A 20,439-nucleotide genomic window follows, 5' to 3' on the forward strand; every position below is an offset into this window, starting at 1 on the left:
CAGGTAAACAAATATTACTGGTGAGTTGTGAAGGAAGTTAAACCGATGGTACTCAGTGATCCCATCATTGGTTTCCACACCCTGGGCCCCTGATGATTTCCAGATGTTGTACTTTATTTTTAAATAAAGCCAATCTGGAATGAATTCCTATTAAGCAGCAAAAAAACTGGGTGTCGATAAATGAACACCCAGACAGAGCCCAGACTTACAGTCCCGCTATGCTACATAGCTTCAGGATATTCCAAAGTACTTCACAACAATGAAGAATAGATTGCTGTAGTGTCATGAGTTTATATAATGGCTTTATAATAGTATGACCCACGGGAGAATTATAAAGAAAGATTTGACATTGGGACACATCAGGGGATTTTCAAGTTTGCTGATGACACCACCATCTTGGGTCGGATCTCAAACAATGACGAGACCACGGACAGGAATGGGATAGAGAATCTGGTGAACTGGTGTGACAACAATAATCTCTCCCTCAACGTCAACAAAACGAAAGAGATAGTCACCGACTTCAGGAAGTGCGGTGGAGGGCATGCCCCTGTCCACATCAATGGGGATGAAGTGGAAATGGTCGAGAGTTTCAAGTTTCTAGGTGTCCGGATCACCAACAACCTGTCCCGGTCCCTCCACGCGGATGCTACAGTTAAGAAAACCAACTAACGCCTCTAATTTCTCAGCAGGCTATGGAAATTCGGCATTTCGGCTACGACTCTCACCAACTTTTACAGATGCACCATAGAAAGCATTCTTTCTGGTTGTATCACAGCTCGGTATGGGCTCCTGCTCTGCCCAAGACCGCAAGGAACTACAAAGGGTTGTGAACGAAGCCCAGTCCATCACACAAACCAGCCTCCCATCCATTGATTCCACCTACACTTCCCGCTGCCTCAGAAAAGCAAGCAGCATAATCAAGGACCCCATCAACCCCGGACATTCTCTCTTCCAACTTCTTCTATCGGGAAAAAGATACAAAAGTCTGACGTCACGTACCAACCGACTCAAGAACAGCTTCTTCCCTGCTGCCGTCAGACCTTTGAATGGACCAACCTTATATCATTTGATCTTTCTCTACATCCTAGCTATGACTGTAACACTACATTCTGCACCCTCTCCTTTCCTTCTCTATGAACGGTATGCATAGCGCGCAAGAAACAATATTTTTCACTGTATCCCAATACATGTGACAATAATAAATCAAATCAAATCAAAAGATGTTGGGCCGATCACCAATTGTTTGGTCAAAAAGGTAGGTTTCGGGGTTGTCCTGAAGAGCGAGAGGGAGGTAAGGAAGCAGATTTAGGGAGGAAATTCCAGATCTTCGGATTCGCACTGAAAGTATGGCCACCAATGGTGAATTGGTTCAATATCAAGTCTGATCGAGACCTTCAGGGAGTGCAGCTATCTGAGGGTGGAAGGGCCGGAGGAAATTAGGGAGAGGCTATGGAGGGTAAAACTATTAAATTCAGGTTGATGCTTGGTCAGGAGCCGTTGTAGGCCGGCGAGTTCAGGGGAATTGGGACTCGCTGAGTTAAGACATGGGCAGCAGCGAAGTTTCGGATAACTCCGGTTCATGGATGGTAGAACGCGGGGCTGACCTTGGGTGTGAATAGTCACACCTCGAGGCAACAATGGCACAGGTGAGGATTTCAGGAACATATGACTCGGGACAGGCGGAATCGCCCTAACCTACACATCCTGGGACACTAAGGGGCAATTTAGCATGGCCAATCCACCTAACCTACACATCATTGGACACTAAGGGGCAATTTAGCATGGCCAATCCACCTAACCTGCACATCTTGGAACACTACAGGGCAATTTAGCATGGCCAATCCACCTAACCTACACATCATTGGACACTAAGGGGCAATTTAGCATGGCCAATCCACCTAACCTGCACATCTTGGAACACTACAGGGCAATTTAGCATGGCCAATCCACCTAACCTACACATCTTGGAACACTATAGGGCAATTTAGCATGGCCAATCCACCTAACCTACACATCCTGGGACACTAAGGGGCAATTTAGCATGGCCAATCCACCTAACCTGCACATCCTGGGACACTAAGGGGCAATTTAGCATGGCCAATCCACCTAACCTACACATCCTGGGACACTAAGGGGCAATTTAGCATGGCCAATCCACCTAACCTGCACATCCTGGGACACTAAGGGGCAATTTAGCATGGCCAATCCACCTAACCTGCACATCCTGGGACACTAAGGGGCAATTTAGCATGGCCAATCCACCTAACCTACACATCCTGGGACACTAAGGGGCAATTTAGCATGGCCAATCCACCTAACGTACACATCATTGGACACTAAGGGGCAATTTAGCATGGCCAATCCACCTAACCTACACATCTTTGGACACTAAGGGGCAATTTAGCATGGCCAATCCACCTAACCTACACATCATTGGACACTAAGGGGCAATTTAGCATGGCCAATCCACCTAACCTGCACATCTTGGAACACTACAGGGCAATTTAGCATGGCCAATCCACCTAACCTACACATCTTGGAACACTATAGGGCAATTTAGCATGGCCAATCCACCTAACCTACACATCATTGGACACTAAGGGGCAATTTAGCATGGCCAATCCACCTAACCTGCACATCTTGGAACACTACAGGGCAATTTAGCATAGCCAATCCACCTAACCTACACATCATTGGACACTAAGGGGCAATTTAGCATGGCCAATCCCCTAACCTACACATCTTGGAACGCTATAGGGCAATTTAGCATAGCCAATCCACCTAACCTACACATCATTGGACACTAAGGGGCAATTTAGCATGGCCAATCCACCTAACCTGCACATCTTGGAACACTACAGGGCAATTTAGCATGGCCAATCCACCTAACCTACACATCATTGGACACTAAGGGGCAATTTAGCATGGCCAATCCACCTAACCTACACATCTTGGAACGCTATAGGGCAATTTAGCATGGCCAATCCATCTAACCCGCACATCTTTGGACACTAAGGGGCAATTTAGCATGGCCAATCCCCTAACCTACACATCTTTGGACTATGGGGGTAAACCCACGCAGATATGGGGAGAACGTGCAAACTCCACACAGTCACCCAAGGCCAGAATTGAACCCGGGTCCCTGGTGCTGTGAGGCAGCAGCGCTAACCACTGTGCTACCGTGCCGCACAATAAGGTGGCAGTGAACCGCTGCAGTCCATCCGGTGTAGGTACACCCACAGTGCTGTTAGGGAGGGAGTTCTAGGTTATTGTTCCAGCAACGGTGAAGGAACGGTGATAGAAGTCAGGATGTTGTGTGGTTTGGAGGGGAACTTGCAGGTGGTGGCAATTTCCTTTTGCGTTGTATTTTTAATCAGTCAAATGGAATTTAAGAATCCAAAAGAGAAATTGCTGGAAAGTCTCAGCAGGTCTGTCAACATCTGGAAGGAGAGATCTGGTCAGCTCTTTTCTCTCCTTACAGCTGCTGCCAGACCTGCTGAGATTTTCCAGCGTTTTATGTTTGGTTTCAGATTCCAGCATCCGCAGTAATTTGCTTTTATGCAATTTAAGAATATTGGGTCCACTTCCTGGATTAGTCCTGTGCTACCCATTGGACAGGAAGACAGCTTATTAGCCAATCAGGCAGTAAGGATTTTAACAGGTTCAACCACTGCAAATTTCCCACTTCCGCAATCAACCTCCTCCTCCCCCCTAGCTCCTCCCACCCTTCAGGTTGATTGACAGCTGCCCAGTTGTCAAATATCAATAGCCAAATGGTCCAGTGGGTGGCATTCTCACCTCTGAGGCAGAAGGTGGCACTCTCACCTCCGAGGCAGAAGGTGGCATTCTCACCTCCAAGGCAGCAGGTTGTGGGTTCAAGATCAACTGCAGAAACTTGGGTGCAGAAATCTAGACTGACACTCCAGTGCAGTACCGAGGGAGTGCCACACTGCCAACGGTGCAGACGAGGTGTCAAAGAACCTGGGGTGGCCTCTTGAGGAACTTTAAAGATCCAGTGGCCACTATTTCGAAGGGGAGTTCTCCGCAGTGTCCTAGCCAACAATTATCCCTCTGGTGAAATTCAATCATTATCACATTGCTGTTGTGGGAGCTTGCTGTGCGATAATTGACTACAGTCTTTGTTACATTGTAACAATGGCTGCACTTCCAAGCAGCGCATCGTTGGTTGCAAAGTGACCAGTGACGTTTGACGCCATTGTTTTGGGTGGCACAGTGGCATAATGGTCAGCACTGCTGCCTCGCAGCGCCAGGGACCTGGGTTCGATTCCGGCCTTGGGTGACCGTGTGGAGTTTGCACATTCTCTCCATGTCTGCGTGGGTTTCCTCCGGGTGCTCCGGTTTCCTCCCACATTCCAAAGATGTGCAGGTTAGGTGGATTGGCCATGCTAAATTGCCCCTTAGTGTCCAAAGATATATAGGTTAGGTTGATTGAACATGCTAAATTGTGCCTTAGTGTCCAAAAATGTGCAGATTAGGTGGATTAACCTATGCTAAATTGCCCCCTGGTGACCAAAAATGTGCAGGTTAAGGGGATTGGTCATGCTAAATTGCTCTGTAGTGTCCAAAGATGTGCAGGTTAGGTGAATTGTCCATGCTAAATTGCCCCTTAGTGTACAAAGATGTACAGGTTACGTGGATTGGCTATGCTAAATTGCTCCTTAATATCCAAAGATATGTAGGTTACATTGATTGGCTATGCTAGATTGTCCCTTAGTGTCCAAAGATGTGTAGGTTGGGTGGATTGGCCATGCTAAATTGCGCCTTAGTGTCCAAAAATGTGCGGGTTAGGTGGAATGGCCGTGCTAAATTGCCCTTTAGCGTCCAAAGATGTGTGGGTTAGGTGGGTTGGCCATGCTAAATTGCTCTGTAGGGTTCAGAGATGTGTGGGTTAGGTGATTTCGCTATGCTAAATTGCCCCCTGGTGACCAAAAATGTGCGGTTTAGGGGGATTGGTCATGCTAAATTGCTCTGTAGTGTCCAAAGATGTGCGGGTTAGGTGGGTTGGCCATGCTAAATTGCCCTTTAATGTCCAAAGATGTGCGGATTAGGTGGGTTGGCCATGCTAAATTGCCCCTTACTGTCAGGGGGATTCGCAGGGTAAATACTTGGGGTTACAGGGATTGGGGTGGGATAGTTGTCGGTGTAGGCTCGATGGGATGAATGGCCTATTTCCGCACTGTAGGGACTCTAAGAGTGTGAAAAGTGCCGCAAGGCTTTTAAATACCTCATGGGGTGGGGCTTATAGCCACGCCCACACAGGAGGGCGGGGCTTGCAATGTTGCAATTTGGGGGATTGTAACAATTTGGTGAAAAGGGGCGGAGCCGGAGCCGGGACATGGGATCTGGAGAATGAATTGGGAAGCAGGGTATTCCCTGGGACTTGCTGTGGCTGATACGGGAGACACTGGAGGAGCGGGGACAAGCAATCCGACTTTGGACCTTGATAGATTTCAGAATGGGAGAGGTGAAACTGAACAGATATTGACATGAGCTGGAAAGACTGAGTGAGCCCCTCCCTCTTCCCAGCCATTCAATCAATCGGGCTGACAACACAACTTGCTGTTTCATATATACATATATCTAACCTCATTCTGTACCCAAGGGAAAGACGCCTGGCGTTTGCACAAGGGTTGTAACATGCAGACTTGGCTCAAAGCGAAGCGAGTGGGCTTTTGTCTCAGCGACAAGAAAAGGAGGAAGCTACAGTTTCTACTCTTCGCTGATCTTTGCCGGTAAGATTGGAGTGGGATCTATTCTCATTTCTTCTGTGCAGGTTCAGAGCCCGACCCACCCTCCTTGTGTCTTACTGGGCTGGGTTTTAGCTCAGCGAGCATCTTGTAAATCTTATTTTGACACACTCCTGAGGACCCCCACTGACAGTTCTGGGGACCCTCTGGGCACCTCCCCAACCCCATCCCCAATATTGACAGACTCCTGACGAAACTACAGTCCTGGGAACCCGCCCCCCCCCCCCCCCCCCCACTTGTCATCATTGATATACTCCTTGGGAACACCCCTTTGTAAATACTGATACACTTCCCCAGAGACCCCCTTTATAAATACTGACACAAACCCCCGGGGACCCCCTCTGTAAATACTGACACACACACCCTTGGGGACCCCCTCTGTAAATAATAACACGCTCTCCCAGGGACCCCCTCTGTAAATACTGACACACTCCACCGGGGACCCTCTTTGTAAATACTGGCACACTCCACTGGGGACTCCCTCTGTAAATGCTGACACACTCCCCTGCGGACTCCCTCTGTAAATGCTGACACACTCCCTGGTGACCCCCTCTGTAAGTACTGACACACACACCCCCGGGGACCCCCTCTGTAAATACTGACACACACACCCCCGGGGACCCTCTCTGTAAATACTGACACACACACCCCCGGGGACCCCCTCTGTAAATACTGACACACACCCCCGGGGACCCTCTCTGTAAATACTGACACACACACACCCCGGGGACCCCCTCTGTAAATACTGACACACACACACACCCCCGGGGACCCCCTCTGTAAATACTGACACACGAACCCCCGGGGACCCCCTCTGTCAATACTGACACACACACACCCCTGGGGACCCTCTCTGTAAATACTGACACACGAACCCCCGGGGACCCCTGTAACTAGTGACACGCTTCCCCCGGGACCCCCTGTGAATACAAACGCATACCCTGGGATTGTTATGAACAGTCTCACTCATTCTTTAAGGGCTGCAATGATAGACACCTGGCTGGCTGTGTGTGGCTTCATACAACCACATCCTAGTTAACACAGGAAACCTTACTCAAGCAGGTGCTTGCACAATCATCGCCGCAAAATTGGGGGTTTCCTTATTTCTGGTGCAGTTGTCTTTCTGTTGAAACAGTTGGACAATCAGTCTTCCTTGTCACAGGAGGCTGAGTGTATAATGATTGGCCATGCTTTCTTCAATACGTTTCACCAATGTGGGATTGAATTGGGAAGGGTTAATAGTGCTTCCCTTCCCAATGGTTGCAAGGCTAGTCTGGTAGGTTTCAGTTCCGTACAGGCCCCGAATTTGATTTGATTTATTATTGTCACATGTATTAGTACACAGTGAAAAGTATTGTTTCTTGCGCGCTATACGGACAAAGCATACCGTTCATAGAGAAGGAAACGAGAGAGTGCAGAGTGTAGTGTTACAATCATAGCTAGGGTGTAGAGAAAGATCAACTTAATGTGAGGTAGGTCCATTCAAACGTCTGATGGCAGCAGGGAAGAAGCTGTTCTTGAGTCGGTTGCTACGTGACCTCAGACTTTTGTATCTTTTTCCCGAAGGAAGAAGGTGGAAGAGAGAATGTCCGGGTTGCGTGGGGGTCCTTAATTATGCTGGCTGCTTTTCCGAGGCAGCGGGAAGTGTAGACAGAGTCAATGGATGGGAGGCTGGTTTGCGCGATGGATTGGGTTACATCCACGACCCTTTGTAGTTCCTTGCGGTCGTGGGCAGAGCAGGAGCCCATACCAAGCTGTGATACACCCAGAAAGAATGCTTTCTATGGTGCATCTGTAAAAGTTGGTGAGAGTCGTAGCGGACATGTCAAATTTCCTTAGTCTTAATCTTAATCTTAGTCACTGGCCTAAGCCAGTGCCTACCCATTCCTGGCCAGACCCAGTATTTGTTGCCCATTCCTAATTGCCCCTTGAAAAGGTGGTGGTGAGCTACCTTCTTGAACCCTCAGCTGTCCATGTGGTGTCGGTACACCCACAGTGCTGTTAGGGAGGGATGTTCCAGATTTTGACCCAGCGACAGTGAAGGAACGGCCGATTTGAATTCCAAGTCGGGATGCTGTGAGATTTGGAGAGGGAACCTGAGGTAGTGGTGGTCCCACTTATCTGTAGCCCTTGACAAGTGGGGCGGCACTGTGGCACAGTGGTTAGCACTGCTGCCTCACAGCGCCAGGGACCCGGGTTCGATTCCCGGCTTGGGGTCACCGTCTATGTGGAGTCTGCACGTTCTCCCCGTGTCTGCATGGGTTCCTCCGGGTGCTCCGGTTTTCTCCCACAGTCTGAAAGATGTGCTGGTTAGGTGGATTGACCATGCTAAATTAGAATAGAATAGAATAGAATCCTACAGTGCAGAAAGAGGCCATTCGGCCCATCGAGTCTGCACCGACCACAATCCCACCCAGGCCTTACCCCCATATCCCTACATATTTTATCCAAAAATCCCTCTAACCTACACATCTCAGGAAACTAAGGGGCAGTTTTATCATGGCCAATCAACCTAACCCGCACATCTTTGGACTGTGGGAGGAAACCGGAGCACCCGGAGAAAACCCACGCAGACACGAGGAGAATGTGCAAACTCCACACAGACAGTGACCCGAGCCGGGAATCGAACCCAGGTCCCTGGAGCTGTGAAGCAACAGTGCTAACCACTGTGCTACCGTGCCGCCCCTCAGTATTGACCCTCAGTGCCAAGGGGACTAGCTAGGGTAAATGCATGGGGTTATGAGGATTAGGCCTGGGTGGGATTGTGGTCGGTGCAGACTCGATGGGCTGAATGGCCTCCTTCTGCACTGTAGGGTTTCTATGACCCCTCTGCAACCACTGATGAGGGCAGATATTTCCTGTTGCCTCATAGGGAGATATATACAGCAGGGAAGCAGGCCCTTCGGCCCAACTCGTCCATGCCGACCAGGTTTCCTAAACTGAACTGGTCCCATTTGCCTGTGTTTGGCCCATATCCCTCTAAACCGTTCCCATCCATGTACCTGTCCAAATGTCTCTTCAATGTTATAATTGTACCCGCCTCTACCACCTCCTCTGGCAGCTCATTCCATACACGCACCACCCTCTGTGTGAAAAAGCTGCCCTCGGCTCCCTTTCCCCTCTCACCTTTAACCTATGCCCTCTAGTTTTGGACTCCCCCTACCCTGGGGCAAAAGCCCTTGACTTTACCTTACATATGCCCCTCATGTTTATATAAACCTCTATAAGGTCATCCCTCATCCTCCTGCACTCCAGAGAAAAAAAGTCCCAGCCTCTCCTTATAATTCAAACCTTTCAGTCCTGGTAACATCCTTTATAAATCTCTTTTTGCACCCTTTCCAGTCCCTACATTGCATTAAGCAAAATACTGCATATTGGTGGATTGGCCATGCTAAATTGCCCCTTGGTGTCCAAAGATGTGCAGGTTAGGTGGATTGGCCATGCTAAATCGCCCCTTAGTGTTGGAGGGATTAGCAGGGTGAATACGTGGGGTTACGGGGATAGGGCCTGGGTGGGATTGTTGTCAGTGCAGGCTCGATGCGATGGGCCGAATGGCCTCCTCCTGCACTGTAGGGATTCTATGATTTATTGAATTTAAATTCTACCAGCCACGGTTGGGAGGATTTGAACCCGTGTCCCCAGAGCATCATCTAGTCCAGTGACATTACCAGTGCACCCCCGTGACGTCTCAGTCAGATGACAGGGCTGCCCCATGAGTCACGGTTGACACACGCAAGGATAGGTTCAAGATTAATTTCCCGCTGATTCTAACTGGACCTGCGCCCTTGGACCCAGAGACAGTCAGCGTGCGAAAGGGAATATTCACCCATCTGGAATTTCAGTTTTGTTCTAGTGCCTGACTCAAAGATTTACTGTTTGGTTTCACTTCTGCCCTGAACACTGCCCACTGCCTGGACCTGATACAGAGAGATCAAAGTACATTCTAATTGGTAAAGATCTGCTGACAGTGGAGGTCCAAAGAGATTTGGGAGTTCCAGGTATAAAATCATTCAACTATCACGAACATGTCCAGACCATAATCAGAAAGGCCAGTGGAATGCTAGGGACAGCACGGTGGCACAGTGGGTTAGCACTGCTGCCTCACAGCGCCAGGGACCCGGGTTCGATTCCGGCCTCGGGTCACTGTCTGTGTGGAGTTTGCACGGTCTCCCCGTGTCTGTGTGGGTTTCCTCCGGATGCTCCGGTTTCCTCCCACAGTCCCAAGATGTGTAGGTTAGGGGGATTGGCCATGCTAAATTGCCCCTTAGTGTCAGGAGGACTAGCTAGGATAAATGCATGGAGTTATGGGGATAGAGTCCCCATAACCCCATGTCTTTGTGTCCTGGGATGTGTAGGTTAGAGGGATTAGCAGGGTAAATATGTGGGGTTAGGGGGATAGGGCCTGGGTGGGATTGTGGTCGGTGCAGACTCGATGGGCCGAATGGCCTCCTTCTGCACTGTAGGATGCAATGATTCTGTTCTATTCAAGAATAAAGAAAATTACAGCACAGGAACAGGCCCTTCGGCCCTCCAAGCCTGCACCGACCATGCTGCCCGTCTGAACCAAAACCCCCTACCCTTCCGGGGACCATATCCCTCCATTCCCATCCTATTCATGTATTTGTCCAGATGCCCCTTAAAAGTCACTATCGTATCTGTTTCCACTGCCTCCCCCGGCAGCGAGTTCCAGGCACCCAGCACCCCGTGTAAAAAAACTTGTCTCGTACATCTCCTTTAAACCTTGCCCCTCGCACCTTAAACCTGTGCCCCCTAGTAATTGACTCTTCCACCCTGGGGGAAAAAGCTTCTGACTATCCACTCTGTCCATTCATCTCATAATCTTGTAGACTTCTATCAGGTCGCCCCTCGACCTCAGTCGATCCAGTGAGAACAAACCGAGTTTCTCCAACCTCTCCAGATAGCTAGTGCCCTCCATACTAGGCAACATCCTGGTAAATCTTTTCTGTACCCTCTCCAAAGCCTCCACATTCTTCTGGTAGCGCGGCGACCAGAATTGAACCCTATATTCCAAGTGCGGCCTAACTAAACTTCTATAAAGCTGCAACATGACTTGTCAATTTTTAACCTCAATGCCCCAGCCGATGACAAGTGCGGGGTTATATAAAGAATATGTATTAGTCATATTTCCTGCTTTCCACAGTGTTTAACACGGCTGCCTCTCAGCGTCAGGGACCATGAGATAGCAGTGCTAACCACTATGCCACCGTGCCGCCCTAATTCTGTGATTCCTGGAGATCTAAAATAGCAGGGGTTAGTGTTATGAACTTGAGGCTGGATCATCTTTGTCAAGGGCAGATCGTGCCTTACGAGCCTGGTGGAGTTCTTCGAAAATGTGACTAAACACATTGACGAAGGGAAGGCGGTTGATGTGGTTTATATGGATTTTAGCAAGGCATTCGATAAGGTCCCCCATGCAAGGCTTCTAGAAAAAGTGAGAGGGCATGGGATCCAAGGGGCTGCTGCCCGGTGGATCCAGAACTGGCTTGCTCAAAGGAGGCAGAGAGTGGGTATAGATGGGTCTTTTTCTAAATGGAGGTCAGTCACCAGTGGTGTGCCCCAGGGATCTGTTCTGGGACCCTTGCTGTTTGTCATTTTCATAAATGACCTGGATGAGGAAGCGGAGGGATGGGTTGGTAGGTTTGCCAACAACATAAATGACATGTAGATAGTCTGGAGGGATGTCAGAAGTTACAGAGGGACATAGATAGGATGCAAGACTGGGCGGACAAGTGGCAGATGGACTTCAACCCAGATAAATGCGTCGTGGTCCATTTTGGTAGGTCAAATGGGATGAAGGAGTACAATATAAAGGGAAAGACTCTTAGTACTGTAGAGGATCAGAAGGACCTTGGGGTCCGGGTCCATAGGACTCTAAAATCGGCCCCGCAGGTGGAGGAGGTGGTTAAGAAGGCATATGGTGTGCTGGCCTTTATCAATCGAGGGATTGAGTTTAGGAGTCCGGGGATAATGATGCAGCTTTATAAGACCCTCGTCAGACCCCACTTGGAGTACTGTGCTCAGTTCTGGTCGCCTCACTATAGGAAGGATGTGGAAAAGATTGAAAGGGTGCAGAGGAGATTTACAAGGATGTTGCCTGGATTGAGTGGCATGCCTTATGAGGATAGGCTGAGGGAGCTCGGTCTTTTCTCCTTGGAGAGACGAAGGATGAGAGGAGACCTAATAGAGGTGTATAAGATGTTGAGAGGCATAGATCGGGTGGACTCTCAGAGGCTTTTTCCCAGGGTGGAAATGTCTACTACGAGAGGACACAGGTTTAAGGTGCTGGGGGGTAGGTACAGGGGAGATGTTAGGGGTACGTTTTTCACACAGAGGGTGGTGGGCGAGTGGAATCGGCTGCCGTCAGTGGTGGAGGGGGTGAACTCAATAGGGTCTTTTAAGAGACTCCTGGACGAGTACATGGAGCTTAATAGGATGGAGGGTTATAGGTAGGTCTAGAAGGTAGGGATGTGTTCAGCACAACTTGTGGGGCCGAAGGGCCTGATTGTGCTGTAGTTTTTCTATGTTCTATGTTCTCTATTTAAAGTGGGGATGGATAAACATTTGATAGATCGAGGGGTCGGGGGAAATGGGACAGATGACACCCATCGAGTCTGCTCACCCATTTGATCACATTTCTCAACCCCATTCTCCCACCTTTTCCCCGTAACCTTTGATCCCCTTACCAATCAAGAACCTATCTATCTCTGTCTTAAATACACCCGGCCTCCACAGCCTTCTGTGGCAATGAATTCCACAGATTCACCCACCCTCTGGCTGAAGAAATTCCTCCTCATCTCGGTTCTAAAGGGTTGTCCCTTTACTCTGAGGCTGTGCCCTCGGACCCGAGTCTCTCCGACTAATGGAAACATCTTCCCCGTGTCCGCTCTATCCAGGTCTTTCAGAATTCTGGCCCTGGCCAATGATTATCCCTTAACCAACATCATTAAAGTAGATTTTCTTGATCATTGTCACATTGCTCATTACCCTAATTTCCTCCCATAGAGCCATCAAGTAATACAGCACAGAAACAGGCCCTTTGGCCCAACTCCATAAGACATAGGAGCAGAATGAGGCCACTCGGCCCATCGAGTCTGCTCCGCCATTCAATCACGGCTGATATTTTTCTCATCCCCATTCTCCTGCCTTTTCCCCATAACCCCTGATCCCCTTATTAACCAAGAACCTATCTATCTCTGTCTTAAAGACACTCAATGACCTGGCCTCCACAGCCTTCTGCGGCAAAGAGTTCCACAGATTCACCACTCTCTGGCTGAAGAAATTCCTCCTCATTTCTGTTTTAAAGGATCGTCCCTTTAGCCCGAGGTTGTGCCCTCTGGTTCTAGTTTTTCCTACTAGTGGAAACACCCTCTCCACGCCCACTCTATCCAGGCCTCGCAGTATCCTGTAAGTTTCAATAAGATCCTCCCCCCCTCATCCTTCTAAACTCCCAACGATGTACAGACCCAGAGTCCTCAATCGTTCCTCATACGACAAGCTCTTCGTTCCAGGGATCATTCTTGTGAACCTCCTCTGGATCCTTTCCAAGGCCAGCACATCCTTCCTTGTCCATGCCGACCAGGTTTCCTAAAGTGAACTAGTCCCATTTGCCTGCGTTTGGCCCATATCCCTCTAAACCTTTCCCATCCATGTACCTGTCCAAATGTCTGTTAAATGTTGTAACTGTATCCGCCTCTACCACCACCTCTGGCAGCTCATTCCATACACGCACCACCCTCTGTGTGAAAAAGTTGCCCTTCAGGTCCCTTTTAAATCTTTCCCCTCTCACCTTTAACCTTTGCCCTCTAGCTTTCAATTCCCCTACCCTCGGAAAAAGACTCTGTGCGCTCATCCTATCGATGCCCCTCATGATTTCACATGCCTCAATAAGGTCACCCCTCATTCTCCTACCTTTCAAGGAATAAAGCCCTAGCTTGGCCAACCTCTTATAACTCAGACCCCTAGTCCTGGCAACATCCCCACGGTGGGGGTGGCACAGTGGTTAGCACGGCTGCCTCACAGCGCCAGGGACCTGGGTTCAATTCCCGGCTTGGGTCACTGTTTGTGTGGAGTCTGCACGTTCTCCCCGTGTCTGCGTGGGTTTCCCCGGGTGCTCCGCTTTCCTCCCACACTCCAAAGATGTGCGGGTTAGGTTGATTGGCCATGCTAAATTGCCCCTAAGTGTGAGGGGACTAGCTAGGGTAAATATGTGGGGTTACGGGAATAGGGCCTGATTGGAATTGCGGTCGGTGTAGACTTGATGGGCCAAATGGCCTCCTTCTTTACTGTAGGGATTCTATAAACCTGCTTTGCACCCTTTCCAATTTATCAATGTCTTTCTCATAACAGGGTGACCAAAACTGTACACAGTACTCCAAGTGTGGCCTCACCAATGACTTGTACAGCTGTAACATAATGTCCCAACCCCTATACTTGGCAAATGCAGTTTAATGCGGAAAAGTGTGAGGTGATTCACTTTGGAAGGAGTAACAGGAATACCGAGTACTGGGCTAATGGTAAGATACTTGGTAGTGTGGATGAACAGAGGGATCTGGGTGTCCATGTGCATAGATCCCTGAAAGTTGGCACCCAGGTTGATAGGGTTGTTAAGAAGGCATACGGTGTGTTAGCTTTTATTGGTAGAGGGATTGAGTTTCTGAGCCAGGAGGTCATGCTGCAGCTGTACAAAACTCTGGTGCAGCCGCACTTGGAGTATTGCGTACAGTTCTGGTCGCCGCATTATAGGAAAGATGTGGAAGCGTTGGAAAGGGTGCAGAGGAGATTTACCAGGATGTTGCCTGGTATGGTGGGAAGATCGTATGAGGAAAGGCTGAGGGACTTGAGGTTGTTTTCGTTGGAGAGAAGAAGGTTAAGAGGTGACTTAATAGAGGCATACAAGATGATCAGAGGATTAGATAGGGTGGATAGTGAGAGCCTTTTTCCTCGGATGGTGATGGCTAACACGAGGGGACATAGCTTTAAATTGAGGGGTGAGAGATATAGGACAGATGTCAGAGGTAGGTTCTTTACTCAGAGAGTAGTAAGGGCGTGGAATGCCCTGCCTGCAGCGGTAGTGGACTCGTCAACATTAAGAGCATTCAAATAGTTATTGGATAAACATATGGATGATATTGGAATAGTGTAGATTAGAGGGGCTTTAGATTGGTTTCACTGGTCGGCGCACCATCGAGGGCCGAAGGGCCTGTACTGCGCTGTAATGTTCTATGTCTATACTCAATGTCCTGAATGATGAAGGCCAGTGTGCTAAATGCTGCCTTCACCACCCTGTCTACCTGTGATACCACTTTCAATGAACTATGTCCTTGTACTCCTAGGTCCCTCTGTTCCTCAACACTCCCCAGGGCCCTACCATTCACTGTTAAAGTCCTACCCTGGTTTGACTTTCCAAAATGCAACACCTCACACTTATCTGTATTGGAATCCATTTGCCAAGCCTCGGCAAATGAGGGTGGAAGAGAAATAAGAAGCCTCGGATGTCTTCATTGTAATAAAGTAGGACAAAGTCGCAGTGTTCCTGGTTTAAGAAAAGCATTGGGAAGACAGATGTGGGAAAATCGGATAAGCCAGTGGGGTTTGTTAAAGTGGTTTTAAAAAAAACCACATTTGATTTGATTTGATTTATTATTGTCACATGTATTAACATACAATGAAAAGTATTGTTTCTTGCATGCTATACAAACAAAGCATACCGTTCATAGAGAAGGCACGGTAGCACAGTGGTTTGGGGCGGCATGGTAGCACAGTGCTTAGCACTGCTGCTTCACAGCTCCAGGGACCTGGGTTCGATTCCCGGCTTGGGTCAGTGTCTGTGTGGAGTTTGCACATTCTCCTCGTGTCTGCGTGGGTTTCCTCCGGGTGCTCCGGTTTCCTCCCACAGTCCGAAAGATGTGCGGGTTAGGTTGATTGGCCATACTAAAATTGCCCCTTTGTGTCCTGAGATGTGTAGGTTAGAGGGTAAAATATGTAGGGATATGGGGGTAGGGCCTGGGTGGGATTGTAGTCGGTGCAGACTCTTTCTGCACTGTAGGGTTTCTATTCTATTCTAAGGAAAGGAGAGAGTGCAGAATGTAGTGTTACAGTCATAGCTAGGGTGTAGAGAAAGATCAACTTAGTGCGAGGTAGGTCCATTCAAAAGTCTGACAGCAGCAGGGAAGAAGCTGTTCTTGAGTCGGTTGGTGCGTGACCTCAGACTGTTTGCATCGTTTTCCCAACGGAAGAAGGTGGAAGAGAGAATGTCCGGGGTGCGTGGGGTCCTTGATTATAGTGGCTGCTTTTCCCGAGGCAGCGGGAAGAGTCAATGGATGGGAGGCTGAAGCTAAAGAGATGCAGAAGAATGTACAGCCTGGTCAGGGGTTGATTTATTAGTCACAAGTAGGCTTACATTAACACTGCAATGAAGTTACAGTGAAATTCCCCTGGTCATCACATTCCGGTGCCTGTTCGGTTCAATTGATAAGAGAGTGCCAGATCTCTTTAAAGAGTTTACTTGCGTGGATAAGATTTACTCATGTCTACCAGGAGGAGTAGGTAAAGAGGTTAAAATTCTAAAATATATGGGAGCAAGTCAATTTTTAATGGTGTGAGCTGAGGAGATATAAAGTTTATTTATGAGTCACAAGTAGGCTTACATTAACATTGCGATGAAGTTACTGTGAAAATCCCCTAGATATGTAGTTCAGAAGGAATATTGCTAGAAAAGTTGGTGGAATTTCTGGTAAAAGAATAATCTTCCACTATATAGAATCTCTATAGCGGAGAGGGAGGCCATTTGGCCCATCGAGTCTTTACTGGCCACAATCCCACCCAGGCCCTATTCCCATGCATTTGCTAATCCCCCTGACACTAAGGGTCAATTTAGCATGGTCAATCACCCTAACCCACACGTTTTTGGAGTGTGGGAGCACCCAGAGGAAACCCACGTAGACACGGGGAGAACGTGCAAACTCCACACAGACAGTGACCTGAGGCTGGAATTGAACCTGGGCCCCTGGCGCTGAGAGGCGGCAGTGCTAACCACTGTGCCACCGCGCCGCCCGATTATAAGGTGAAGTTGGAGAGTCCGGTGAAAAGTGTTGAAGTTGTGGGTAGGAGCAGTAGAGGAATTATCTTGTCCAGGAATGCAGTTTATCTTGGGTGATGATAGAGCTGGGTCACCGGTAGTATCTGTGGTTGGCAATCAGACACCCGAGTTGCCAAAGGAAGCATACCCTGGGATGTTTGCTGATTGTGTGGTAATCGGGTCACAAAGCCACAGGTTCAGACAGAAGGAGAAACCAAGGAGTAAAAGTAAAGCAGTTCTGTTAGCAGCAAACATTGTTGATCAGATGGTTGAGAAAGAACAAGAATAGGTGGAGAGGACAAAGTGGGTATTTTTAGTTCAGGAAAACTGGCAGAATTACAACAGAAAGATGTGGAGATAAAGCAGTTATATCAAAAGCATACACGGAAGAAGAATCTGAGTGCATACCGGAATATTGCTACCTTAAAAGTGTCTTAATGAGCAAGTGGCGATCTTTACATATTCAGTCGGATGACGAATGGGCAGAAGTTCATCAAGTTGTGTTACCGGTGTGTTTATAGAAAGGAGGTGTTGTGGGTAGCAAAAATACAAAAACATTTTTATTGGCCTGGACTGCATAAAGATATGGTTGAATTTTGCCAGATGCGTCACACATGTCGGGTAATAGGAAAACCTGAGGCAGTGATAAAACCTTTAAGATCCATTCCAGCATTTGGGGAACATTGTACGAGGTTCTTGGTTGATTGCGTAAGACGCCTCCCTAAAATGAACAGTAAGTAGTCTCACAACACCAGGTTAAAGTCCAACAGGTTTATTTGGTAGCACCAGCTTTCGGAGCGCTGCCCCTTCATCAGTAGCAGCCGTGTGTACCATCTACAAGATGCACTGCAGCAATTCACCAAAGATCCTTAGACAGCACCTTCCAAACCCACGACCACTTCCATCTAGAAGGACAAGGGCAGCAGATACACCACCACCTGCAAGTTCCCCTCCAAGCCACTCACCATCCTGACTTAGAACATAGAACATTCCAGCGCAGTACAGGCCCTTCGGCCCTCGATGTTGCGCCGACCAGTGGAACCAATCTAAAGCCCCTCTAATCTACACTATTCCAATATCATCCATATGTTTATCCAATAACCACTTGAACGCTCTCAACGTTGACGAGTCCACCACTGCTGCAGGCAGGGCATTCCACGCCCTTACTACTCTCGGAGTAAAGAACCTACCTCTAACATCTGTCCTATATCTCTCACCCCTCAATTTAAAGCTATGTCCCCTCGTGCTAGCCAACACCATCCGAGGAAAAAGGCTCTCACTATCCACCCTATCTAATCCTCTGATCATCTTGTATGCCTCTATTAAGTCACCTCTTAACCTTCTTCTCTCTAACGAAAACAACCTCAAGCCCCTCAGCCTTTCCTCATACGATTTTCCCACCGTACCAGGCAACATCCTGGTAAATCTCCTCTGCACCCTTTCCAACACTTCCACATCCTTCCTATAATACGACTTGGAAATATATCGGCCGTTCCTTCACTGCCGCTGGGTCAAAATCCTGGAATTCCCTCCCTAACGGCATTGTGGGTCAACCCACAGCACATGGACTGCAGCGATTCAAGAAGGCAGCTCACCACCACCTTCTCAAGGGCAACTAGGGATGGGCAATAAATGCTGGCCCAGCCAGCGACACCCATGTCCCACGAATGGGAAAAAAAAATTAACTTTTTATTCATTTATGGAATGTGGGTGTCACTGGTTAAGTCTGAACTTATTGCCCCCCCCTCCCTAATTGCCCTTCAGAAGCTGGTGGGGTGAGCTGCCCCCTTAACCCACTGCAGTCCCTGTGACTCCCACGCTGCCGTTAGGGAGGGAGTTCCAGGATTTCAGGAGGGCGGCACGGTAGCACAGTGGTTAGCACTGCTGCTTCACAGCTCCAGGGTCCTGGGTTCGATTCCCGGCTCGGGTCACTGTCTGTGTGGAGTTTGCACATTCTCCTCGTGTCTGCGTGGGTTTCCTCCGGGTGCTCCGGTTTCCTCCCACAGTCCAAAGATGTGCAGGTTAGGTTGATTGGCCAGGTTAAAAATTGCCCCTTAGAGTCCTGAGATGCATAGGTTAGAGGGATTAGTGGGTAAATATGTGGGGGTAGGGCCTGGGTGGGATTGTGGTCGGTACAGACTCGATGGGCTGAATGGCCTCCTTCTGCACTGTAGGGTTTCTATGATTCATTCTATGATTTCGACCCAGCGACAGTGAAGGAACAGCCGATATATTTCCAAGTCAGGGATGGTGAGTGTGGCTTGGAGGGGAACTTGCAGATGTTGCTTTTTAGATGCTCTAATAATCTTTGTCTGAACTGACTGCCGCTCATTAGGTTACAATGAGGGCATTACAACATCTGAACTGTCGTGAGTTAGGTGATTATTATAGTGTCAAATATGCAGTGCAGAATCAGCCCCAACTAGTTTACACTGGTTCCTGTACACTGCAGTTTTCTTTGCAGTCATCTGATATGGACATCTCCATCATTGATTGCTCACCCTTAATTACCCTTCGTCTGAGTTACGTCAACTACATTGCCATGCTTCTGGAATCGCGAAAGATTTCCTTCCCCACAGGGAAGGTGCTCTAAAGGGCATTGGTGAACCCAATGAGTTTTTATGGTCAATATTAGACTTCTATTGAATTCAAATTTCACCATCTGCTGGGGTGGGATTCGAACTCGGGTCCCCCGAGCTTATCCTTGGTCTCTGGGCACAACCTCAGGCTAAAGGTCATCCTTTAAAACAGAGATGAGGAGGAATTTCTTCAGCCAGAGGGTGGTGAATCTGTGGAACTCTTTGCCGCAGAAGGCTGTGGAGGCCAGGTCATTGAGTGTCTTTAAGAACAAAGAACAATACAGCACAGGAACAGGCCCTTCGGCCCTCCAAGCCCGTGCCGCTCCCTGGTCCAAACTAGACCATTCTTTTGTATCCCTCCATTCCCACTCCGTTCATGTGGCTATCTAGATGAGTCTTAAACGTTCCCAGTGTGTCCGCCTCCACCACCTTGCCCGGCAGTGCATTCCAGGCCCCCACCACCCTCTGTGTAAAATACGTCCTTCTGATATCTGTGTTAAACCTCCTTCCCCCCCCACCCCCCTTCACCTTGAACCTATGACCCCTCGTGAACGTCACCACCGACCTGGGAAAAAGCTTCCCACCGTTCACCCTATCTATGCCTTTCATAATTTTATACACCTCTATTAGGTCACCCCTCATCCTCCGTCTTTCCAGTGAGAACAACCCCAGTTTACCCAATCTCTCCTCATAACTAAGCCCTTCCATACCAGGCAACATTCTGGTAAACCTCCTCTGCACTCTCTCTAAAGCCTCCACGTCTTTCTGGTAGTGTGGCGACCAGAACTGGGCGCAGTATTCCAAATGCGCCCGAACCAACGTTCTATACAACTGCAACATCAGACCCCAACTTTTATACTCTATGCCCCGTCCTATAAAGGCAAGCATGCCATAAGACAGAGACAGATAGGTTCTTGCTTAATAAGGGGGTCAGGGGTTATGGGGAAAAGGCAGGAGAATGGGGATGAGAATCTCATCAGCCATGTTTGAATGG

The 20,439-nt window shown here is 48.7% G+C and overlaps 1 protein-coding gene across 1 annotated transcript in view; it reads left to right on the forward strand.

Annotated features, from left to right (window-relative positions):
• The first annotated feature begins 5,334 nt into the window (after positions 1 to 5,334).
• The window catches only part of LOC144511448 (inositol-tetrakisphosphate 1-kinase-like), a 52,004-nt gene continuing 36,899 nt past the window's right edge, over positions 5,335 to 20,439 (forward strand). Inside the window, exon 1 of the mRNA XM_078241811.1 lies at positions 5,335 to 5,753. Coding sequence (XP_078097937.1) covers positions 5,659 to 5,753 — 95 coding nt within the window. The 5' untranslated portion in view covers positions 5,335 to 5,658. The remainder of the gene's footprint in view (positions 5,754 to 20,439) is intronic.

The sequence above is a fragment of the Mustelus asterias genome, chromosome 24 (genome assembly GCF_964213995.1).
Source record: "Mustelus asterias chromosome 24, sMusAst1.hap1.1, whole genome shotgun sequence".
NCBI lineage: Eukaryota > Metazoa > Chordata > Chondrichthyes > Carcharhiniformes > Triakidae > Mustelus > Mustelus asterias.